The sequence below is a fragment of the Panthera tigris genome, chromosome B3 (genome assembly GCF_018350195.1).
Source record: "Panthera tigris isolate Pti1 chromosome B3, P.tigris_Pti1_mat1.1, whole genome shotgun sequence".
Classification (NCBI taxonomy): domain Eukaryota; kingdom Metazoa; phylum Chordata; class Mammalia; order Carnivora; family Felidae; genus Panthera; species Panthera tigris.
Genome location: NC_056665.1, coordinates 86,144,767 through 86,171,603, shown reverse-complemented (window position 1 = coordinate 86,171,603; position 26,837 = coordinate 86,144,767). Strand labels below are relative to the sequence as shown.

Sequence of the window (26,837 nt, the reverse complement as noted above, 5' to 3'; positions counted from 1 at the left end):
TGAATACTCGGCTCTGTTTCGGAAACCTCACCAAAAGCACAGAGCTGAACCACAAGTAGATCAAGACTTATCAAAACTTCTACCTAGCCTCCATGGAAGATAGTAAAGCATTTTAGATAATGATAGAAATTAATTGATAGGAAACATTTTATGAAGTAGGAGACAAAAGGGCCAATTGATTAAGTGATAACCTTAAGCAAGCAGGAAAAGATGAGAACTAGAACCTACAGAAATAGGTTATCCTGAAACAGGGGTATGTACTAAGAAATAAAAGGCAGAGTATATGGGAACAAATGCAGGTAGGCTGGTGGATGAAATGGTGGAGACAAGCAGAAGTTCCTTTTTATATTGGAAAGGTGAGGTTGGATATCTGAGGAGAAAGAAAGGAGATAAAAAAGTCCTTTACAGTGGAGAGTGAATGGACCAACAAAAGGCAAGAAAAATGCAAGGCAACACCAAGGGCCTACTTAAAGACAAAGGTCATGAATTTAAGGATTAAGGCAAATCTGTGTGACATTCTCCTGCCATATAAAACTATGACAGTGTAGAACAGGGAGAAAGTTAAATTTTTTAAGGCTTAGGCTTTGTTTGGTGAGGACAATGAACCAAAGGAACTGAGGTTATCTTATAGGCAAATTGGTGATAATTAGGTGAGCCGTGGAATCTAAGCTAGATGAACTGGGAAGTGGGAACATGAGAGGCTTGAAGGACAGGAGAATAAGTGGTCAAGTCAACAGAAACAGGTGCCAGTGGAGCTGAAAATTTGCTAGAGTCAGGGTTGTAGAGTAAGGGAGCTGGACAGATAGTAAGTGGTGGTCAGTATGACAGAAATAGAGCAGAATACATGATGAAGAGAGGAGACAAATCCAAGAAGATGAGAGGCCAGAACAGCGAAAGGATCATCTGCAAAGACAGTTAAATCACCAAGAATTAAGACAGGAGTGGGCTGAAGAAAAAGACATTGAAATAGATCCTAAGACATTCAAGAAATGAGGGAAGCAACACAGGCATGTGTAAATTACTGCAACAGGAGTGCCTACTGGGTGGTACAATCTGATGCATGAGTTTCAAAGCTAGAGGTGTTTAGAGATGAAAAAGGAACAGTGAACACTAATGGGGAACAAGCCTCCAAGCACACTGGTATAACTACTGTGGGAGGGAATACAATCACTACTGGAGAGGACTGCAGTGGAAGCAGTATCCTCAGGGAGGTAATCAGGTTTCGTTAGAGCAGGAAGGTATAAGTCATGTTCAGAAAAGAATACACTAATAATTTGATTCATTTATCAATGTTTACTAAAAGGCACTGAATTAGGCACTGGGAATAAAACAGTAATAAAGACATAATCTCAGCCCTCACAAAACTGCGACTCAAGTAAGAAGTCTCATATAAAAGTGATTACATTAAAGAATATAACTAAATTCTTTTTTTTTTTTGGAATATAACTAAAATTTTGTGGCAATCTTATTAAGAAATGTGGATGCATGTACTTGGAGAATGGTGGAACAAAATTTGTGACTATTTTAACATATCTAATCATCACGGTACTAATTATGTGCTAAAAAATAATTTGAATTAAGAATATGTGGGGAAATGTTGCTTTTTAATGGTAAAGAGGGAGGGGAAAATGCTTTTACAGATATATGCAGTTACCTGAGACAAAGCAGCATCCCGTTCTTCTATCACTGCATTCATTTCTTCTGCTGTTATTCTCTTTTTACATTCCTTGGTCTTGTAGATTCTATCCACAATTACAGCTCCATTCTTCTGAATAGCTATCCCTGTGTCTGCATTGTTTATTCTGTTCAGTAATTCCTGTAATGTCTACCAACACCATTATATGTTAGTCAGACATGAAGTTTTAATATATTTTATTTAATATAGGGTTTTAATTAATAGGCACATGTGAATTGTAAATTGACTGAGTGAAGTTATTGAATTTTCATATTGCAGCAAAGATGTACATTATTAGTGTGTCAATTCTTCTTTTTCCCACATCTTAGTTCTTGAAACCCACTCAATTGAACTTAAGCCTCTAAGATATAAGACTGACATCAAGAAATCTCCTCAGAGAATGGCTTACCATGTCATTTTCTTCAGGGTTAATATTTTCTAGCCTAGAAAAAAGGGACACAGAAAGCCTGATCAGTAGCATTTCCTTAGTGCAGCAAAATGAGTTCGCTTTTTAAATCTTTAGAACCTCAAGTAATTTCATTCGACTAGTCTTTAGAGTCAACCATGACACTGAACATATTAAAGTGCCACCTGCTCGACTCCATCTTTCAATAATGCTCCATATCTTCTGCGCTGACTTCAGACTGTTAAGTTATTAATGTTTACTGCTATATATGACTACAAGGATCAATTGTTCATATGTGCTTAGATGAGGAAAGTTCCCTAGTGATAGAAGCACTACTTCTCATCATTATATTTATTCCTGGACTTTCAATTCTTACCAAAAATTGTATTTCCTCTGTTTTTTGGACTTCCTCACAAATAAAGCAAGGCAAGTATTTTTATTGCAAAGTTTAACTATGTTCCCCAAAAAGCAAAGACAAATAATTGCCACTAAATTTGACATGAAAATCTCTTGTGCTACCTATTTGTTGAAACAAATATATAGAAAGGCTGACCAAAACTGGACCACAGTTTTAGATGACTAATGTTATTTTCTCTTTTTCATTACATATATAGAATTACTGAATTTAAAGACTAAGATAGTAAATTGGTTCCTCTCATAAATGTGTTTTGTATTAGAAGAGTCACAGTGCTTCCTGAAATGTTTTTTGATGTTAATAAACTGAACAAATGCAGGAAAGGCAAAGAAAGAAGCTCTAAATGACATGTTTTAGAAAATGTCTATAATATAATTTAGGCAACCATTAAATTGGGTAAATTAACGAAAATTGGTAATAAGTATTAGTAAAATGATGTAGATTTTAGAAATGGCTCCATTATTTTAAAATTGTATTAAAAAGTTTAGATATAGAAGTTCCTGTTTTTGCATATCCTCCCTCCCCTATTTCTGGGCTCCTATGATTTAACATTTACCACCAAAGAAAAGCATACTTGGAAAAGATAATACAGAAACTTAACAAATTTATTACAAAATTGTCCCAAACTTCAGAGTTCAATGAAACTGCTACATTCATGGAGAGATATTTAGAACATTGCATTTTTTTCAGGAAAAAAATAAACATATATCAAAAAACTATTTCTACACACATTTAAATAGTATAAGTTAAAAGGATGGTATGGTATAGTAATTTTGAATTATATATAGTTAATGGGTCTCAAAGGAGTAATGTCCACTTGGATTCACATTTCAGTAAAGACAAATACTTTCACCTTTTATTTTTTTTCTCCCAAAATAACTCAACAGTTTTCAAATATCCTGCTTCATAAAAGCTGGTTCTACATAAACTCTGAAGACAATAATCTTTTTTTACTCAATTAAAGAACATAGTAAAAAGTTTAAGGTAACAAAATTCTTACACTTTTTTATGATCATGTAAAAGTATCAGAAAGGCATTTAACCATCAGTTATTGGTTGGCTAAGTATCATTTTTAAGGAAACCATATGTAGTGAGAAACATTTACCTTAATATTGTTCTTTTTAGATGAAATCAGGCTAAGTGCTATTTATGGCAGTTTTCAAAGAAGATTCAACTTAAATCCTTATAAATTTCCTAATTAATTTATTAAACTCAATAATTTAAAATGTGAAAAGATACGTGAAAATTAAACATTTATATTACTAGATTACTGGAAGCTCTTACAAAAAACCAAAATTTAGATCCCAAGGTTATAAATACCCTTCTTTTGTTCCAAAGAACTACATATGATTAGGAAGAAAACAACAGTGTAGGCAGGTTACCTAACTTGTATGTTCAAAATAATTAACGCAACAAAGTGTATGGAATGTCTATGTGATACCTGTAAGCGTTTTTTTCAGGCACTGAAAATTATTACTTTAAAGAGAGACAAATGAAGAGTCTGAATGTTTTAAATTAACATCTTTCTAGAGAATACGGTTAAGATAGTTGTATTTAGTCAAATATTAAATTTCCTTGTTAATTAAAATTTTTAAAAAATAAAATTTTCTGATCAAAGCCTATACCAAGTCCTTTCCACATTAATTTAGCATTACAACTATAAATAATGCATGTGACTGCCCTTAGAAGTACATAATGTATAGTGATTTATCATTTTGCTGATGAGCGAATCTGAATCATGTTTTGGTTTAAGTGTGCCAGGTCTGACACGCAGGGCATGAGGCTTAGTCAACCACTTAGCATTTATTTGGATCTCAATTTTGCTTTATTATTATCCTTTAATTATCCTCAATTTTGCTCTATGATTATCCTTTGTAAGTATAGTGATAAACGGTCACTAAAGAGACCACTAAGAGAGAAAACTAAAACTTTAACAAAAATGAGCAAAGGGTTAATTTGTGATTTGAAAAATTACATACAGACAGGTAACTTTCAATATAAACATGAGGCTGGAAAGTGAAAAGGCTAATATTTATATTTCTCTGTTTGTATTTCTTTAAAAGTTTCAGGAAGTACTTGTCACAGATATCAAAGATTAACTACATCAAAATTTAATCTCAACTAGATTACTTACAGTAGAGATCTGCAAACTTTCTGTAAAGAGTCATATGGTATTTTAGACTTCACTGCATGTTCTGTGCTGCAGCTACTAAATGCTACCTATGTAGACAAAGCATCCAAAGATAATATGTAAATGAACAGGTGTGGCTGTGCTCCAATAAAACTTTATTTACAAAACCAACTGAAAGGATGGATGTGCACCATAGGTCCTTACTTTGCTCATCCCTGATGTAGAGCACTGAAAAATGAGACCAGACCTTTGATGTTAAAACTGTAAGTGCCAACTATGACATATTTTTCTCAGTTGGATCATTCAATATCCATTTGAAAACTAACCACCAAAAAGAATGGATTTCAGAAAATAAAATTCAGTCTCATATCACTTACTGTATTACTTAAGAAAACATAAATATTAGACTACCTTTTAGAAAACTACTAAAATTACCTTTTAGAAAAAAGAAGACAATTTGAAACAGGTAAACCAGGCTTTCTATTTTCTATATAAAATTACTTGTCAGAGGTTTAAGGTTTACTAGCAGTATATATAACATATAAAGCTTTACTGGTTTAATAAAGACTGAAAGTAATAGTTGATTTTATATAAAATACAGCTGACAAACTATAAATTATTTATCATTAACAGGAGATTTACAATTATACAAAAGAATCTCAACCTTTTGGAAACTAAATTATGCTTACAACAGTCTAACTAGACATAGTCATGATAATTAGTAAGAATTTTGCTGAAGTAAATGTCCATGGGCTCAAGTTTCAATTGATTTCCTATACAGTGCGTGTTCTGACTGACACCCTTGCACTCTAAGTAAAAAGACCCCTACATGAAATGTCACATTTCTTGATTTATCCCTAGATCAGTCAATATCATGTCTTCTGAACCTATAGTCATTCACCTCGTTCAGTGGGAAGCAGCTAAACTTTAACCTCAAATGATAAAAAGAACTAGTGATCAGCTAATCAAAAACCTCGGAATTTGTTTTTATTCTCTCTCATTTTTACACAGGGCTACCTTAATATGTTAAAAAAAAAAAAATACCCCGAAGAGACTGAACACAATATCATGATCTCAAAAGTTGGAATATACATACACAAACATGTCTATATTAGTATGTAAATTTTAGTCATTTTAACTTGAATCCTTTTTACTTTTTTCCTAGTTTTGGATAAAAGTGAAAAAGAAAAAAACACTGAAGATTCAGGGCAGGGGAAAGCAGAAGTGGCAGAATATAAGCCAAGACAGACATCACAGAAAGATAGAAGTAGATCAAAACTGGCAAAGATGAAAGAGAAAAGACAAGGAATTTGAAGACTACAGGAAGCAAGAAATAAGGAGTTAAAACAAAAAGAGATGTGAAATAATGTATATTATTTCAACCTATAACTCACTGCCTCCAAATATGCCTTTCAGTCAAGCAAAGCTCAATTATAAATTGATTCTACCTTAATAAGGATTCCATCTAAAATGCACAATTGAGGGGTGCCTGGGTGGCTCAATCAGTTGAGCATCTGTCCTCAGCTCAGGTCATGATCTCACAGCTCATGAGTTCACCCTGCATCAGGCTCTGTGCTGACAGCTCAGAGCCTGGAGCCTGCTTCTGGGTCCCCCTATCTCTCTGCCCCTTTCTGTCTCTTAATCTCTTCCTCCTCTCTCAAAAATAAATAAACATTAAAAAATAAAATAAAATAAATAAAAGGCACGTTTTAAAGTTCAGAACTACAGGGGCGCCTGGGTGGCTCAGTCGGTTGAGCGTCCGACTTCAGCTCAGGTCACGATCTCACGGTTCGTGAGTTTGAGCCCCGCGTAGGGCTCTGGGCTGATGGCTCAGAGCCTGGAGCCTGTTTCCGATTCTGTGTCTCCCTCTCTCTCTGCCCCTCCCCCATTCATGCTCTGTCTCTCTCTGTCTCAAAAATAAATAAACATTAAAAAAAAAAATTTTTTAAAGTTCAGAACTACAGCCCTCAATTGAGTAGAAAGGAACATCCACAGTGACACTTAAAACTATGCTGACATACTATTCTTTTGTTGTTGTTGTACTTCCTTCTTATGTATGATTTTTCTTGGACTATGATACTATAGGAGCTGACTACAAACTGTGCCTAAGAACCAACAATTATTCATACCAATTAATATTTTAAGTATTTATGAAGTTATTTATTTAATGTTTATCTTCTCAACTAAACTAGAACCATAATGCTGTGTTCTGAGCAACCTGACACATAGTACATATTCAATAAATATTTACTGAATGGACTAAATAATTAAAAGAAAAGGCTTGGGATTGAGTGTTTTACTTTTTGCCTTCTAATACAAATGCTACAAAGAATAAAATGAAAAAGGCTCTGCCTCAAAGAATCCTAATTTCAATGTATTATAATAAAAATATATATACAAATTAAAGTAGACAATGAAAGGTAAAAAAAAAAAAATAGGGAAGAAAAATAGGCTCAATTAAGATCCATAAATTAAAGAGAGAAAATGAACAAAACTAAAAGACCAAATTAACAGAGGCTCTGAGGAAGAAGTTTTGATTTGGATATGTGGGCAGATGTTTGTGCCACCGGTCAGGGCAGGCGATTAAGGGAGAATAAGGTTTTAAAAATGAATAAAATTCCATTTGAGATGTGCTAAGTTTGAGTTGCCTGTGTAAATCTGAGATAGACAAGTCCTACAATGTGTAACTGACTTTGACTCTTTGGGCAAGTCATCAACCAGTCAGAATTTTTTCACCTATAAAGCACAAACGTCACCTACCTTGAGGAATTGTGACGTTGTATATAAAAAACTGATTTGTTACCTTTGGGGTATGATTTTCATTTTTGAAAAAAAACAAAATCTATTTAGAAGCAAATTTCATCAATAAAATTGGTAATTAACCTACATAATAAGATCTACAGTTACGAATTACAAGTAAATACAGCACTGTGCAGCAGTTGATAAGCTGAATGAAATAGTACTTGCAAATCCCCAAAGAGTTCTGAAGTTATTATAAGAGTATTACTGAAATAAGAAAGGTATCTACTTTGAAAAGTTGTGTGTAAAAACATTTGGTCCTGCAAGTGTTTTTATAGATATAAACAAACTGATTTTAAAAGGCAAATGGAAAAACAAAGGTACTAGAATAGCCAAAAAACAATTCTGTAATAAAAGAGCAAAATTAGAAGGTTAATATTATCTGATTTCAGACACTATAAAGATTCAATAATAAAGACTACGTGGTATTGGCAAAGGGATAGATTGCTTAAATCAATGGAAGAGAAAATAAAGTCCAGAAATTAACCCACACTAATAGAGTAAACTGAGTTTTTGACAAAGTGCCAAGAAAATTTCAGAGAAATGATGGCATTTTCAACAAATGGTGCTGGAAAAATGAATGTCCATACGCCAAAAAAAAAAAAAACCCAAAAAACAACAACAAAAAAACCCTAAACACCTCCACAAGTACCACATCTCTCACACAAAAATTAACTTAAAATAAATCACAGATCTAAATGTAAAACATGAAATTTATAGCTTCTAGAAGAAAACAAAGGATCTCAAAAAAGCTGTGTGACCTTATATAGGGCAATGAGTTTTATGTTCAATACCAAAAGTACAATCCATGAAAGGAAAAACAAAAATCAATAAATTGAATTTCATCACAATTTAAAAATTATGTTTTGCTAAATACAACATTAAGATAACAAAGAAACATTCACTGCTGATGGGAATGCAAAATGGTATAACACAGCCACCCTGGAAGAGAGCTTGGAAGTTTCTTCTAAAGTTAACAAAGATTTAACATCTGCTCCAGCAATTACATTACTAGGTTTGACCAACTAGTTTGAAAGCATATGTCCACGCAAAACCTGTATGCAAATGCTAAAAGCAATGTAATTCAAAATTGCCAGTAATTAGAAAAAAAAATCACCAGGATGTAAGAGGATCCTAGCATAGTATGCAGACTATGAAAAAAAGCCTGACTATCTTACATAACCTCACCCAAGGGTGTAGAGGGGAAAAAAGAAGAGCCAACCCAAGTAACTTGGTACTTTGACTGAAACCTGTCAGATTAAAGGCTAAAGGAACTATATATAAACAGTGCCCTCTGGTAGGTAAAGTTGTTTCTCATAGGGGTATGGGTTAATGATACTGAAAGAGTTACAACATATACAGGGGTAGAACAAATAAGGAAATGGAGAGTGGAGGATGGAAACCAGGTTTCCTATTGTTGGAGAGGAAATTACACATAAGAAAAAGGAGAAAGCCAGAGTGAACGATGTGGTACTAGATTAGAATAAGAGAAGTCAGTATGAATTCAGATTTAGCTTAATAAAGATACAGATGGATACAGAAATAATTTCAGATATGTGTATATATATCAGTTAGTATACATACATATATATCCTAGCTCTTTCTGTTTACTGGGCCTAGAAGTAGTCAGACCCAATAACAATGAGCACACCCAGCATCCAGATCTTGGTTTCTAATACCATTTTCCAATAAAAGGAATAAGGCCCCTCGGAAGAATGGCTAATTCTAGGGATGGGGCACATCCCTATACATCTCTAGAAGACATAACCGAGAGGCATCTTGAGGTGCCAGAGATTAGGAAAAGTGTTTAAAAATCAAAAGGATGGGGACATGTCAAAGGGATATAGAGGCCAACTGGAAGAGTTGCCAATGGCCAAGCTGGAATACTTTAAACAACACAGTATTAGATTATAACCCAAAGTATTAAAGAAGTATCAATGAGTCTATACTAACATAAACAAACAAATAGATGAGGGGGAAGAGATAAATCTCCTGTACTGAAAAATTACAAATAATTTATGTAGATAGTATCCCTAAAGAAAGTAGAGCTCAATTAACCTCTCAGCCCACATCTCTTATAACCACCTGAGTATGGGCCACACTTCAGTAATCTGCTTCAAAGAATATGAAAGAAGAATGTTGGTAAGTAACTTTACAGTGGAGAAACATGGCAAACACTACCTATACTAGGTGATCAAGATTAACATAACTGGTGTTAAGTCATGTTGATAGCATAATTTTGAAATAATATGATGAGAATGGCACTTCAGTCTTGTACTCTTTGTCCCCCCAAAAGACAATACTTTAGTCTAATCATGAGAAAAAATTCAAAAAACCCAAACTGAGTAACATTCTATAAAATGCCTGAACAATAGTCCTGAAAACTGTCAAATCATCAAAAACAAAACAAGGGAAGTCTGAGGAAATGTGATTAGAGTAGGCAAAGGAGTCATACCAACTAAATGTATATGGGATCTTGGATATGGGAACTTGGAACATAAAAAGGACATGAGAAAAATTAGTAAAATCTAAATAAAGTGTGGAGTTTAGTTAATAATTATGTAACAATGTTGCTTTCTCCCCTGTGACATATGTACCATAATAATGTAAGCTGTTAACAATAAAGGAAACTGGATGATGGTTAATGGAAACTCCCTGTACTATCTTTGCAACTTTTCTATAAATCTAAAAAGTATTCTAGGGGCACCTGGGTGGCTCAGTTGGTTAAGCATCCAACTTCAGCTCAGGTCACGATCAAATGGTTTTGGAGTTCAAGCCCCGTATCAGCCTCTGTGCTGACAGCTCCGAGCCTGGAGCCTGCTTCGGATTCTATCTCCCTCTCTCAGCCCCTCTCCCACTTGCACACTGTCTTTCTGTGTCTCTCAAAAATAAATAAACATTGAGAAAAATTTTTTTAAAAAGTACTCTAAAATAAGAGGTCTGTTGGGATAAGATAAAAAAGAAGATCAGTAAAGTTAGTGTAGTAAAATCTGAACAGACATCTGTTTATCCCATCATATAACCACATGACAGAAAAAAAAATTAATCAAACAGTAAAGAAAGTAGGACATCACATAGTAATTTTTTAAGATTTTATTTTAAAGTTTATTTATTTTCAGAGACAGAAAGAGAGAGAATCCCAAGCAGGCTCCATACTGTCAGTGCAGAGCCCATCGTGTGGCTCAATCTCATGAACCATGAGATCATGACCTGAGCTGAAATCAAGAGTCAGATGCTTAACAGACGGAACCACCCAGGGACTATCACAAAGTAATTTTTTAAAGCAGGGTAGAGAAATGATGATTTTGGTCAAATAGACCTAACTTTTCCTTTTACACATAAAAACAGGTATGGAGAAAAGGAGTGAGCTCACCAAATCCTGAGACTTCCACTAATACACAACTTGGAAATAACCTAAAAGACCAATGAGTTGATTAGACAGCCCAGAGAAAAGTAAAATCCTTCCTGAATAGAAGCCTGTGTTACTGAAGAATCTTTACAAAGGAAGCAAGAAGCACAAGGGATGCCACTTTCTACTACACTGGTAGAACAAATAAAAGCTTCAAAGTAATACTCCATGGAATCAGGATTTACACAAAACCAGGCAGAATGAACCCTTGGTATACTGCAAAACACCAAACGAAATCCCATAAGCAGAGAACAGAACCTCCAATAAAAGGGTATACATCCCCAGGGAGATCTTCCCAATCTCTATTCCGCCTACCACGTTGCCAGAGGGCTATACAGACAGGTGGCCAAAAAGCAGTACCTTGCCAAGAAACTGTAGCTCTGAGGAGAAGACAAATAGATTTCAAACAATGTGAAATGTTTATGAAGGAAAATTCACTTGCACTATATCAGAACAAAGAAAAGTTCTTGACAATGTATGCATGAGCAAGATGAAGAGAAATGACATGGCAATTCTAAATATACACTACAAATACATAAGAAAAAAAGGATCATAACAGGCACCAGGGTAACTCAGGTGGCTTAGTGTCTAACTCTTGATCTCTGCTCACGTCATGATCTCACGGTTCATGAGATCGAGCTCTACACAGAGAGTGTGGAGCCTGCTTGGGATTCTTTCCCTCCCTCTCTCTCTCTCTCTGCCCCACCCCCACTCATACTCTCTCTCAAAACGAATAAATGAAATTAAAAAAGATCATAATATAAAAAATAACATAAACCAAGAGAAAGAAAATCTTCCTGCCAATGGTTGGTATTTTATTATTTATTTATTTTTAAATGTTTATTTTGATAGGTGGGGAGGGGCAGAAGGAGAGGGAGACAAAAATCTCAAGTAGGCTCCAGGCTCAGCACAGAGTCTGACATAAGGCTTGATCCCATGACCATGAGATCAAGACCTGAGCCAAAATCAAGAGTGGGATGCTTAACCAACAGAGCCACCAGGAACCTCCAATGGTTGGTATTTTAAAAGAACATAAGAACATGAATTTGATAAAATAAAGTTCATGGAGAAAATGCCAAAACATAAAGTGAATGAAAAGGGAAGTTGAAAACTTAAGGAAACGTACTGAGAACTATAACCAAACAAACAAATAAGTAAAAATTTAATAAATGAACTATAAAACACAGGGATAGGAATAGTGACAATTGGAACTACTAATATAAAGAAAAATTGTGAGATTATCACAGTGAATACAGAGAAAAAAAGAGGGATACAAATAATTATTGAACAGATAATACATAAAGACAAAAATGCCCCATTACAAGAATAACTATAGTCTCTAAAACAACCTAACAAATAGAATACAAAATTCACAAATCTAAAATTTCCATGAACTAAAAGAAGAATCAAATAGTTCCTAGAGAGGCATGCTGTGGGTCTCCAAAATGTTATTAAAGAACAATCAACACAAACATCATGATTAAGTTCTACTTCAAGAACAAAGAATCCTTTAGGTATCCAGGCAGGAAAAAACAACAAACAAACAAAACAAAAACACAAGCCAAAAGTAAGTGAGGAAAAAAAACCTGTGACCTGACTTCTTTTTAGACAAACTAGTGTCACAAGATGGACTTTTTTACATTGCATAGAGTGAAAAAAAAAAAAAAAATTAACCCAATAATTTTATTCAGAACCAATTTGAATATAAGGGTAACACAAAGCCAGTCTGAAGCATACTGAATCTAAGAATAAAGTACTTATTAGCCCTTCCTCAAAAAACTGACAGTGAAATTCAGTTACCAAGGGATTCCCCAAAATAAAGAAATCAGGTGTAAAAACATCATGTATGACAAAAGTTGTAGTAATGATTATTCAATACTTTTAAATACAAAACCAAAATTAAATAAAAGGAAATTTGGCTACCGAATCTAATACAGCTTTCATAAATATTTTAAAATTAGAATTTATAAAGACAAAGTAAAAAAGAGTTTAAAACTTATTTCATAGCTGAAAGTCAAAGGATATTGTTTAATCACTGCATGTTTCAAAAAATTGAAAAGAAGAATTGATGCTTCCAATACCTTAATGTTTTTCAGTCTCTTTTCTTACATTCCGAAGGATCTTTGGGGAATTAATATATCTTATTGTAAGAAAACTTTGGGGCACCTGGGTGGCTCAGTTGGTTAAGCAACTGACTTCAGCTCAGGTCATAATCTCTCAGTTCATGAGTTCGAGCCCCATATCAGGCTCTGTGCTGACAGCTTGGAGCTTGGAGCCTGGAGCCTGTTTCAGATTCTGTGTCTCCCTCTCTCTCTGCCTCTCTCCCGCTCAGGCTCTGTCTGTCTCTCTCTCTCAAAAATAAATAAACATTTTTAAAAAAATTAAAAAAAAAAAGAAAACTTTGCATGAAGTTCAAAAATTTCTTTAGTTTCACTTCAATTGATTATTACTCCTAAATTCAAGTAACACATAGCACGAGCTATGAGTCAGGTACTTTTCAATATTTACTAAATCATTTAGTTCTTGTAACAACTTATACAAAGTAGGCAATATTTACCCATTTTGTTGACAAAAAAACTGAGTCCAGAGACTCTGAGTAATTTGTCCACTGCTGTACAGCTAGGAAGTAAAAAAGCCATGATTCAAATACAAATGCCTGGATCTGGAATCTGTGCTGTTAACCTTTACATTATATTGTCTCTCAAATAAAATAGTAATGTAAAGAATGATTTGATTTTTATCAAATTAATACTACGTATACATCCATTTAACTACCAACCACTCATTCTTGTAGATGATAGTGTTTAACTATATAAGTAAAGAGAAATGTTTGGGATAATGCTTCTCTATTAATAAAAATAGCTATTTGGGAGTAGGCAGTGGGGAATTCAGATGATTTTTTTTTTTTTTTGGTTTATGTCTATTATTCAATGAGTTTAATGTCTTTTAAGGAGTGTCTATCAGTCTTCAAAAAAAAAATGAAGTGATTAATCTGAACAAAACACAAACCACATTACCTAATCACAACTTGAACACTGTCATGTTAATTATTTAATGACTTTTTGTCTCCCTAATGAACAATGTTTTAATTAGTACTTTACTGTAATCCTCCATGGAGTCTAGCACAGTGTTGGGCAGAGCAAACACTCAATAAGTATATTGATGGATCATCATAAAATATTACATTACTACATTGTACCTATCTTACAAGTAACATATTTCTAGATACTCTAGGGCCTTTACCTACTTCTGACTCTTTAAAGTAGCATCATTTATATTATCAGGGAGCTTGAAGAAAAACAGAATCTTAAGTTCCACTCCAGACTTACTGAATGAGAATCAGCATTTTAACAAGATTTCCCAAGTGACTGAAGTCACATTAAAATTGGAAAATTACTTATTTCTAGAACATTGTTTATCTAAGTGTGGTCCATTATTTACCTATGTCAGAGTCACCTGGTGCTTGTTAAAAATGTAGATTCTCAGGAGCACCTGGGTGGCTCAATGGGTTAAGCATCCAACTCTTGATTTCAGCTCAGGTCATGATCTCACATCAAGATTTATGAGTTTGAGCCCTGCAAAGGGCTCTTTCCTGACAAGGCAGAGCCTGCTTGGGCTTCTCTGTCTCTCTCTCTCTCCCTCTTTCGGTCTCTCTCTCTCTCTCTCTCTCTCATAAAAATAAATAAATAAATACTGGAAAAAAGTGTAAATTCTCAGGCTCCACCTTATTTCAGGTGTCATTAAAGTTTATGACACACCTAATAAAGTCAAAATTAGTAAAGAATAGGAATGAGCATATTAAGCAGAGAGCAGTGAAAAAACCCACACATTTGAAATAAATCAAGAAAGTGATAATAAGAGAGGGAAGAGGCATCACAAAGGAAGATCCAGTAAGGATATCAACAATAGACTATGAAAGTAAAGAAAGTAATTGTACAGAGTACATTCTTCTTCTCTCTTTTTTTTTTTTTGGTGACTATTATTCCTGACATGCAAACTACTACACAGCATGTCAAAAGTTTCAGAAAGACTGTGGGGATATTGAATTTACTAGTGTACCATATAAGAATCAGTAACTTTCTGAGTATGTACTACCACAAAATGCATGCATTTTATAAATGCTCCAAAAGTCACAAATAGTTTCAAATGTATACATACACTTTTAGAGACATTTCCATATGCTTCACTCGTGCAATTGCTTCATCTCTCTCCTCATTGGCTAACTGCAGTCGAGACATAATAGCTTCATCACGTTCCCTCTGTGCAAAATACACTTCTTCAACCAGAGCTACCAAAATATATAATCCATAATTAATCAGAGAAAATAAAAAATGCCACTTTTAGCAAAAGTAAAAAGCAAAATTAATTTTATTTTACTAATTAAGTCAATTAATCACTTGAAAAGCCATTATTTTTAAAAGCTACTGCAAAATTGAGATATATTTCCTACCTGTAGAAACACAAATTAAAGAGGTCAAACAATAACAAATACTGGGAGCTTGTGAAATAAAGGTAACTCACACGTATACTGCAGACAGGTGTACATATTTCTACAGCCATCTGAAGAGCAATTTGGCAATATTTATTACAGTTTAAGATTTGCCTAGCCTATAACCTGGAACTCTTCTTTTTGGTATGCAGCCTAGAGAAATTCTTGCACATGAGCACAAGAAAACATATATTAAAATGCTTATTGTAGCATTATGTTATACCAAAAACTTAGAAATAACCCAAATGTCCAATAACAGGAGCAGGGATAAATAAATTACTAAAATGGAATATGATACAACATTTAAAATCAATTAGCTATGGACATAGAGACACATTTCAAAAATAAAATTGTGGCAAAAATTGCGAGGTGCAAGGCAAAACAACTCTATTATTTATGGACAAACACAATTAGTAAAAATATTAAAACAAGCATGGAAATGATAATCAACAAATTCAGGATAATACTTATCTCAGTAGCACAGTGGAAGAAAAGCAAAGAAAATGGGACCAAAGAAAAGCAAACAGGGGCAGAGCTGTGCTCTTTAGCACTGCATATCTCCAGGGAGCACCATTTATATAGATTATAATACAAATAGCATCATCTAGATTTGTGCAGCACTATATAGGAAGCTTTGATGTTACCTGAAATTGTCATTTCTCAAGCATAATTTCTACCTGAAATCTTATTTAACTTTTAAAATATCACTGCAATGTTAGACAAAAAGGGGCTTAAATACCTAGGTCACTAAACCAAATTTTATTTACACTGTCAAATCACAAAATAAACTCAGAAAAGATGTTTGAAATATTCTTTTAGTTCACAAAGCATTTGGTTTTTGCTAACATTTGTTATAGATTAATGCATAATCAAGAATTATTTTTGTATTATTTAAATTATAAGTGGTAGAAAAGAAACAAACCCTGAGAATAAGTCACCTATACCTTTTCCATAATAGAATATAAAATGGAACATATAATGGCAAAGCTAAAGTCAAAACTATGTCCAAGAAGGTGATCCTATGGGAAGAGAAATACATTCATCCATCCATTTATTCACTCACATTCATTTAATCTTTCACCAAATATTATCAAATTCCTGTGACAGTCATCCATCCAATTTTAAGTAATATGACTAATGGTCTAAGAGTTATTACCATTCTGGAGATGTATACATTCTATTACAGAAAGACAGACAGTAGAGAGAAAAAAGGCCCAAAAATAAATAGATTTAGAGAGATAAACAGATGGTAGTAAAGGCTTTGAAGGAAAATAAGGGTGTGTGAGAGAGAAAAAGAGTGATTTGGCAAATGGGAAAAGAATAAACTAATTTAGAAAGGGTGGCCAGAAAAGAGCTTTTCAAATAAATGACATTTCAGCACATGCAAATAAAGGAAGAGAAGCTATATATGTATATATTTGAAAGCAGACTAAGCAGAAGAAAAAGTAACACAAAGGCCCTGAAAGTACTACAGTAACGGCATCAAGGACAATGTACCCAGAACACAGTGAGAGACAGTGAGAGTTCTGAAAGATCACACTGGGCCTTGTAATCCATTGCAAGGATTTTAGATATCATCTAAACTGTGATGGTAGCCACTGGAGTGTTCTGACCAGGGAAATGACAGCATCACACTTATGTAGTGGAGTTCTGGTTTCTAGGTGAGAAATAGTCTGGACATGGGCAAGTGTAGATGCAGAGACCAGTTAGGAGACTACAGGAATAGCCGAAGCAAGAATTCACACGAATAACCCATGTAAAAGGTCCATTCCCTGAAAGTTTAAGCTGCCTAGAAGTAAATATATGTGCCATCCTAGAGTTTAGATATTACACTAAAGGATCTCTAGAATGGGAACAATTTGATCATATCTGTGCATGATTTATTGATTAATGAGAGAAAGAGGGCATGGGGTGGGGGAGGGGGGGGGAGAGAGAGAGAATCCTAAGCAGGCTCCATGCTCAGCATGGAACCCAAGGCAGGGCTGATCCCAAGACCCTGGGACCATGACCTGAGCTGAAATCAAGAGTTGGACATTCAACTGAATGAACCACCCAGGGCTCCAGATCTGTACTTTAGAAGGAAACTCCTACTAATAAGCATACAAAGGAAGACGCAGGGGTCAGTGGAAAGTTGCAGTTTAGATTGCATGTGTCCCCTGACCCAATCTTACATTATGTGTAACAGTCCAGATAGGAAATAATGAAATCCTGAACTACGGCATTCTTAATAAAATTAAAAAGAAAATGGATTCAATTCATAACAAAAAGGGTAAAATAATAGAACCAAAGAATTAAAGCATGTACTGAATAAATTTTAGAGAACAGAAAAATAGAGAACAGGTGACCTCACTAAAGCCATCTCTCAATCTATCAGTAGTATGATCTTAAAACCTTATGATAAACAGGTTACTCTTCTCACTACTGCTACACAGGTTTCAAAGCAAAGAAGTTCTCAGCCTGGCATTCAAGGAAAACCAGAGTATAATTCTGGCTTATCTTCCCAGCATCACCTACCACCATTTCCCTCTAGGACAATATTATATAAAATACAGGTTGTGAAACATGTTTTTAAGTTATGTATCATTTTAATGTATATTACAAAAACAGAGCTGGCACATTAGGCCTATAATTTCTCCTAGTGGCATTTAATTTCACGTCTAATTAAATTTTGAATTTCTCTAAGTTACCCAAACACACTGTTGAGCCAGATGCCATAGAAAAGTAACTTTCTGGGGCACCTGGGTGGCTCAGTAGGTTAAGTGTCCGACTTCAGCTCAGGTCATGATCTCTCGGTCTGTGAGTTCGAGCCTCACATCAGGCTCTGTGCTGACAGCTCAGAGTCTGGAGCCTGCTTCGGATCCTATGTCTCCCCCTCTTGCCCCACCTCTGCTCGTGCTCGGTCACCCTTTGTCTTTCAAAAATTGAATAAATGAAACAAAAATTAAAAAGAAAAGAAAAGTAACTTTCTATTATTTCATTTAAAGTTCAAAAACACAAAAGAATGACCTAGTTATTAAACTTAGGCTAATGATTACCTTTTGGAGGGCACCTGGGTGGCTCAGTCGGTTAAGCATTCAACTTGGGCTTGGGTCATGATCTCACGGTCCCTGAGTTCGAGCCCCATGTCAGGCTCTGTGCTAACAGCTCAGAACCTGGAGACTACTTCGGATTCTGTGTCTCCCTCTCTCTGCCCCTCCCCTGGTCACACTCTGTCTTCCTCTCTCTCTCAAAAATAAATGATTACCTTTTGGAGGTAGTACTGAAAGAGAAGATGAGGAACACTTCTGGAATACTGGTAATACTTGATTTCTTGATCTGGGTGCTGGTAATACAGTTTGTTCATACTTTCTGAGATTCATAAAACTGTGGAGTTACTGGTGAGCTTTTATGTTTAGATGTTAAAACTAAATAAGAAAGATTACATTAAAAATAATATATTTATCAGGGTACCTGGGTGGCTCAGTTGGTCAAGCATCCAAGTCTCTTGATTTCAACTCAAGTCACGGTCTCACGGTTCATGAGTTCAAGCCCTGTGTCGAGCTCTGCACTGACAGCGTGGGACCTACTTAGGATTCTCTCTCTTCTCCTACCCTGCTCATGCTTTCTCTCTCAAAATAAATAAACTTAAATAATTTTTTTTTATTTAAAATAAAATTTTTTTAAATGTTTATTTATTTTTGACAGAGAGAGAGAGAGAGAGAGAGAGAGAGAGAGAGACAGAGCAGGAGTGGGAGAGGGGCAGAGTAGAGGGAGACACAGAATCTGAAGCAGGCTCCAGGCTCCAAGCTGTCAGCACAGAGCCCAACACGGGGCTCGAACTCACGACCGCAAGATCACGACCTGAGCCAAAGTCTGACACTCAACCGACCGAGCCACCAAGGCACCCCTTAAATAATTTTTTTAAATAATGTATTTATCTAGTTAAAATGTTGAGCTGATTTAAAGAAAACTATTAAGAGTAGAAAAAAGTTAGCATGTATGATAAAATTTCTGGGAGTATATGTTAAGATTAAATTTTAAGCAACAGAGACTTGTGCTTCCACTTAAAACAACTTTTTAAAGTAGACAAAACATATGGGGTGACAGCTTTCAAGGCTACAAGGAAAAAAACAAACAGTAACCTGAGGCGGGGGTGGGGGAGAATGAGTTGAGCTCTATGATTGGCCCAGCTTAATACACTGAAACTATTTCCAGAAGATAGTACAGGAAGGGAAGAATCTAGGAGGAGCCCAGCTGACTCCACAATTTGAGAGGCAGAGATAGAGTGTGGGGAAACCAAAGCAGCTGGAATTCACAGGAGAGCCTATTAGAGAAAAAAACAGCTGCAAAGAAAGAAAATTTTGGAGAACTGCAGGTCTTCCTCAAAAAGTCAGTTGAGTACTGGGTGCACATTTGTGAGTAAACCACTCCCTGCAGGGGAAAGAACAACCTGAGAGGATTAGAGACAATAGTGCCCTAGGCTACATAAAGCCAGAACAGGGCTTGTTGTTCCCACCGGCCAGACTGGAAAACCTCAAGATTCATGAGGTACTGGATAGAGTACTCAGAAGGGTCTTGCTTCAGTAGTGGGGGTTAATGAACTACAGACTAAATTCTGCTCTGGTAACATCTAGCCTATCTTTAAAACATGACCCAAAAGGAGAGATGTGTTTCCGGAAAATGTAAGTAATATGTCAGAACAAGGCTCAAAAATATTTTATAAGAATACAAAAATAGCTTCCAAAATGGTGAAATTTATCATTACCAAGGCATGCGAACAAGGACCAAAATTAGGACTCATAATGATAAAAAATTAACTGAAACTGACCAATATTTTTGTCAACCAACTGGTACATAACCCCGTTTTATGTGTGTTTAAAGATACCTTGTTCAACATATACGTTGATTTAGTAACAATGAATTAATGGTCAACAGCACTGTAACTCTTGCCTGAACAAAACTTATCTAACACACATATTATCACAGCCTTCTTATATTCAGGGAACACTACACTGTATTTCAGGACTACGCTTAGGGGCTGTTTGAAACAATGAAATCACCAATAGAAGGCACAAAAATGAAGTAAATCTGACACTAAATAAGCTGCAAAAATAACACTTATTTAGAATATAAGAGTTGAAATAAGAAGGTAGAGTGTGGCCTTAAGATGATTATATTGTTTTTCTTTTTTTAGTTTGTTATTTTAGTAATTTTTATTAATTTTTTTAAAGGTAAAACAACCTTTCATTCCACAAGATGAATGTAAACCCTAAAACTATAAACGTTCTGGAAAAAAACTTCTGTGAGTTTAGGTAGGTAAAGCTTTCTTAACTATAATACCAAAACATAATCTATTCTTAAAAACTGATAAATTGGACTTCAATCTAATTCAATTAAAACTCTCTGCTCTTCAAAAGACACTGATGAGAAAATTAAAAGACAAGTCACAGATGGAAGAAAATAATTGCAAAGCATATATCTGATAAAAGACTTGCATCCAGAAATAATTTTTAAAACTCTCAAACCTCAATAATAAGGAAAAAATCCAATTTAAAAAATGCACAAACGACTTAGAAACTGTATGAAAGCAGACATACTGATGATAGATAAGAACAAAAAAAGTTGCTGAAGACTTTTATAGTCATTAGAGAAACGCAAATTAAAACTATGAGATAACCACCGCATACCTATTACAAAGGCAGAAATGAAAGTATGATTAAAGATACTGGGAAGAGGAGAGAGCAACTGGAATCCTCATTCACTGCTGGTGGGAATGTAGGACAGTGCAATCACAGTTCGTTGGTTTTTTAAAAAGTTAAACATACACCTGCCATAATACTCAGCTATTCCACTCACAGGTACTAATCCAAGAGAAATTAAAGCCTACGTCCATACAAAGACTTACACATAATATTCATGGCATCTTTATTTATAATAGCCCCAAACTAGAAGCAACACAAATTTCTATCAGTAGATGAACAGATGAACAAACTACATCACAAATTGTGGTAGAACAACTGGATATCCACTTGCATAAAATCAAATGCTGTTAATTGACAGATAAGGTCAATAAATTCTTGTTATGACAAATAATCCAGTGAAGAAATGGGCAAAATACATGAATAGATGCTTCTCCAAAGAAGACATCCAGATGGTAACAGACACATGAAAAAATGCTCAACATCATTCATCATCAGGGAAATACAAGTCAAAACCACAAAGAGATACCACCTCACACCTGTCAGAATGGCTAACATTAACAACCCAGGCAACAACAGATGTTGGCAAGGATGCGGACGGAGAAAGAGGATCTCTTTTGCACTGCTAGTGGGAATGCAAAGTGGTGCAGCCACTCTGGAAAACAGTATGGAGGTTCCTCAAAAAAATTAAAAATAGAACTATCCTACAACCCAGCAATTGCACTACTAGGTATTTATCCAAGGGATACAGGTGTGCTGTTTTGAAGGGACACATGCACCCCAATGTTTATAGCAGCACTATCAACAATAGCCAAAGTATGGAAAGAGCCCAAATATCCATCAATGGATGAATGGATAAAGAAGATGTGGGGCGCCTGGGTGGCTCAGTCGGTTAAGCGGCCGACTTCGGCTCAGGTCACGATCTTGCGGTACGTGAGTTCGAGCCCCGCGTCGGGCTCTGGGCTGATGGCTCAGAGCCTGGAGCCTGCTTCCGATTCTGTGTCTCCCTCTCTCTCTGCCCCTCCCCCGTTCATGCTCTGTCTCTGTCTCAAAAATAATAAAATAAACATTAAAAAAAAAATTAAAAAAAAAAAAAAGAAGATGTGGTGTGTGTGTGTGTGTGTGTGTGTGTGTGTGTGTGTGTGTATCTTGCCATTTGCAACTACGTGGATGGAACTACAGGGTGGTATGCTAAGTGAAATTAGTGTCAGAACAAGAAAAATATCATATAACTTCACTCATATGAGGACTTTAAGACACAGAACAGATAAACACAAGGGAAGGGAAGCAAAAATAATACAAAAACAGGGAGGAAGACAAAACACAAGAGACTCTTAAATATGGAGAACAAACAGAAGGTTTCGAGAGGGGTTGTGGGAGGGGGGATGGGCTAAATGGGTAAGGGGCATTAAGGAATCTACCCCTGAAACCATTGTTGCAATATATGCTAACTTGGATGTAAACTAAAAAAATAAAATAAAATAAAATAAAATAAAATAAAATAAAATAAAATAAAATAAAATAAAATAAAATAAAATAAATAAAATAAAATAAAAGTAAAGTAAAGTAAAGTAAAGTAAAAAATAAAATAAAATAAAATAAAATAAAATAAAATAAAATAAAAAATAAATTCTTGTTATGAACATAGCTTTTGGAAGAACCAGTACTTTTCAGCACAATTTGCATAGTTTTTTTTTTTTCCTTTTAAAGGTAATATCATGAGTGCTATGTGGCTTTCTATGTAGTATACTATTCTGCTACCCTGTATCAGAATCAAAAAGGGATGAAAAAAACTTCTGCCCATAATGTAGTATACAATAATGAGTTTTTACTTCCCCCTTGTAATTGTATATAATTTCCTTCCAGGAAGGATACTCACAACAGCCTACAGAAAGCAACATGGTATACTAGGAAGAATATGGGTTTTGATTCAGATCCAATGTGTTAACACAGTAACGTTAAGCAACCTATTTTTGTATATTTCTTACATTATTTTAGTCACAATACAGGTGCATAAAATGGACATGATGCCACCATTTATGGTTGTTAGGGAAATATTAAGTGAGACAATATATGAAAGCTCTTGGCCAAATAAAATAGATACTCAATAAACACTGGTTCCATGCCATCCCTACCATTACCACCTTCAATCCATAGACTCACAATGTGGCTCCATTTCTAGACATATTTAAAATATGATTTTAATTAATTTGGACCAATTATATAATGTATGTATATGTGTGTGTGTGTGTTTGTGTGTGTGTGTGTGTATACACACACACACAAATATATACGTATATGTATATATTTTTGGTGGCATTCAAAAGTTATGAGACTGAAAGAAAAATTGTTTAGAATCCATACTGTATTGTATACTGCACACTATAATGACGTAATAGTCTGTATAAAATATTACAACAGTCTAAGATATTTTTAAACATTTACATTAAAACACTTTCTTAATTTCACTCCTGTTTACAGCAGCATTATTTACAAACAGCCAAGATGTGGAAGCAACCCAAGTGTCCACTGATAGATGAATGGATACAAAGATGTGGTACACATACACGATGGAATATTATTCAGCCATGAAAAGAATGAAATTTTGCCATTTGCAACAACATGGATTGACCTAGAGGGTATTAGGCTAAGTGAAATAAGTCAGAAAAACAAATGTCATATGATTTCACTTACATGTAGAATCTAAAAACAAAACAAAATTTAAAAAACCAACCAACCAACCAACAACAGAACATTAATATAGAGAAAAAATTGGTGGTTGCCAGAGGAGGAGAAAATGGGATAGGCAAAATGAGTGAAGGGGAGTGGGAGACAGAGGCTTCCTGTTATGGAATGAATAAATCATAAGAATGAAGGTACATCATAGAGAATGTAGTCAATGGTATGTAACAGTGTTATATGGTGACAGATGGTAGTTATACTTGTGGTGAACATAACATAGTATGTAGAGGTGGTGAATCACTATGTTGTTCACCTGAAACTAATGTTAATGTGTGTCAACTATACTTCAATGACAAAAGAAATTTTTAAACACTTCTAATTTGCAGGTCAGATAGGATGGACAAAATGATGCTACATAGTGATCTAAGTACAGATAAACATGTGTGTCATACCCTGAAATATTCTGACATATCAAAAGGTTAAAATACTAATTACTAAACTTTAAATGTCAATAGGCTTCCTATTATTTCTGTAAAATGTGATGAGATCCTTATAAAGTGACATTTAATGTAAGCTGTGTTCTACTTTATGTACAAAAATAATGAAAAAGGTAAGACTAGCAAAGTCAAGGACTTTAATAGTAAGTATAAGTACAGTTATCTCTATGCTTAAATGTTTTACACTAAGCACTTATTTGGTCCTGTGCTGATCAAGAGAAAACACTTTTCTTTCCCTCTATAATGCTATCAACTCTAAAGATATAAATAATGTGCATATTTAAAACAGATTGCCTTTTGAATATTCTAAGGTTAAGTTTGGAAGTGTCATAAAACACACACACACACACACACACACACACACACACAGAAAATCTGATTACACATTTTGTAAATGCTAAGTTTTTCTAAAATTAATTTTTAAACATTAGGTTATATGTGAAATTTGATTATGAAAAACCTGATTCTTTCTAGAATTCAGTACTTTTAAAGGCTCAATATGCAACTCTCAAACATTTTTAGTAAAGAAAACTTAATTGTAAACACTGAGCTTTTCCAAGGTAGATGACTATTACAAAGTTCACTAGAAAATCAATATAGCATTTTAGTTGGAATTTGCTCATTAAACACCCACAGCTCTAATGCAAATTATGATGGAATGAATAAAGCAAATACGCATGCTTCTTTCTTTTTATTAAATGTAAAATCTACTGTTAATTGCATCTCGTATGTCATACAAACTTTTCTCCTTAACTATTAAATAGAAGCTTTAACAAAAGTCATTAGAGATTCTCTTTCTTTGACTTGAATAAATTTCAATATTTGTTCAGTAAAGGTTCACAGCAGTTAAATTACATTAACAAATATTATTAGCTACTATGTAAGCCAACCAAGTAAAATACTTATATTGTAGGTAAAACAAATCATTGGGTGTTTACAATAATATTTGGATATCTCCATTTTTAAACATGGTTATCAAATATCCTATAATTCTTAGACAAATTCAAGAAAGATTCAGAGAGGATCACCCCCCCCTCAACACCAAATACTCAAATTTGTTTAGTAAGCTAATTGTTTTCTAATATGGGCAAGAGTAAATATGAAGAAGCTGAACCATACTAAGTATGAGTTTATTGAGTCAAGACAGAGTACATATTTTCTTAGTAGAACCCAAGTCTATTGACAAACCCATATTCTACACATCTCATACTACTTTTAAAACACAATAGAAGTGAGACAGTATGTTGGAAAACATGCTAGTTTAAACACTGGATCATGATTCTCTAAATAACATAATTTGGAGAATAGACATTTACCAAGAAAAAGAATCCATTTGTTAATATCCTCAAGGTAGTTATATAAATAGAAAAGGCTGAACTAAAGAGAGGGAAAAAGAAATCATCAGGACTTGAAACATGTAAAATAATCAATGATTGCAATTCATGTTCCAAAATTCTAAGCAATAAATATAGATAACAGTTTTATAAAAGACAGGTCTTTATTATATTTAAAAGAATTTCAGATTGTCTGCATATCTACTGTTATTGCTTTACTTGTTAAGTGGATTCCTTATAAATATGATAGTGTTTTATGAAGCCACCACATTGTAGAACCATAAACATTACTATGTCTTTTAATCTCCTTAAAAATTGTGATTTCTCTCTCTTTGTATAAATTGGTTATTGGAAATTTAAATGTAGATGGTAAACCCCTATACCAATAGAAAATTAACCAACCAATTCCAAGTAGTTTGATCATCTAGTCTTCCTTTTACAGGTCAGACTATTAAGTTTTTCCAGAACTATATATGAATGTTTAACATTTTATATGATTATTTCATAAATATAATTAAAATACAGGTTCATTGTAAAAATACAGACAGAAATATTTTCCATAGTCTTATAACTTTTTGTGTGTGTATACTCAAACAGAATATGTTCCTATATTCTTAAGTATTCTTTAAAAATATGAAATAGTACATGGGATTTTATCATTTGGAGATGCCGTATTTGACAGAACTAAGATGTTCCTAGTATTAGATTTTACAGTGTTCCCAATTATTCACCATATAAATAGTACTGTAATGAACATCTTTGTACATAAATCTCTATGTATATACATAGCTAATTACTGAGCAAAATTCCTAGAAGTATGGTTACTACATTAAAAATCAGCTTCTTAAGCTCTTAATGTTTTAAAATTTTCTTCTGTAAAGTTGCTAATACATTTATACTTATCAACAGTATAGCAACTGCTAAAGATTAATTTTAAAAATCACACAAATAGTGAGTTTTAGTAGCAAAACTATAAAATAAGGATTTTTTTGGAAAACTCTGAATTATTATACACATGTATTTAGTACAGAAAACTCAGAGTATACAAGAACACTTTCTAAGAATATGCTATTTACATTAAAACATTGAATACAGAACTAAAATTGTTAATGTGAAAGAGATAAGCTTATCCCAGAAGTATTAAAACCAGTATCAATTATTTTATGCACTTTTAAAGTACAATTTTAAGAGGTACTTAACTTACTTTCTGCATAGAATGTCTACTTTAAATTTTAATAAATGCCAATATGAAAATTCTATAAAATATAACTGCTATCTAAAGTTTTTCCAAGATCATTTGCTCTTCAAAATTAATTAAACAT

The 26,837-nt window shown here is 34.1% G+C and overlaps 1 protein-coding gene across 8 annotated transcripts in view; it reads right to left on the bottom strand.

The window, feature by feature from the left end:
- The window catches only part of MIPOL1 (mirror-image polydactyly 1), a 320,020-nt gene that overhangs the window by 200,568 nt on the left and 92,615 nt on the right, over positions 1-26,837 (bottom strand). For all 8 annotated transcript variants that reach the window (XR_006218817.1, XR_006218816.1, XM_042989584.1 and 5 more), the window contains exons 7-9: positions 14,994-15,123; positions 2,085-2,118; positions 1,655-1,825 (exon numbers count right to left, since the gene is read on the bottom strand). Coding sequence is in view for 6 of the 8 variants with exons in the window: in XM_042989584.1 (XP_042845518.1) it covers positions 1,655-1,825; positions 2,085-2,118; positions 14,994-15,123 (335 nt within the window). In the remaining 2 variants the exon portion in view is untranslated. The remainder of the gene's footprint in view (positions 1-1,654; positions 1,826-2,084; positions 2,119-14,993; positions 15,124-26,837) is intronic.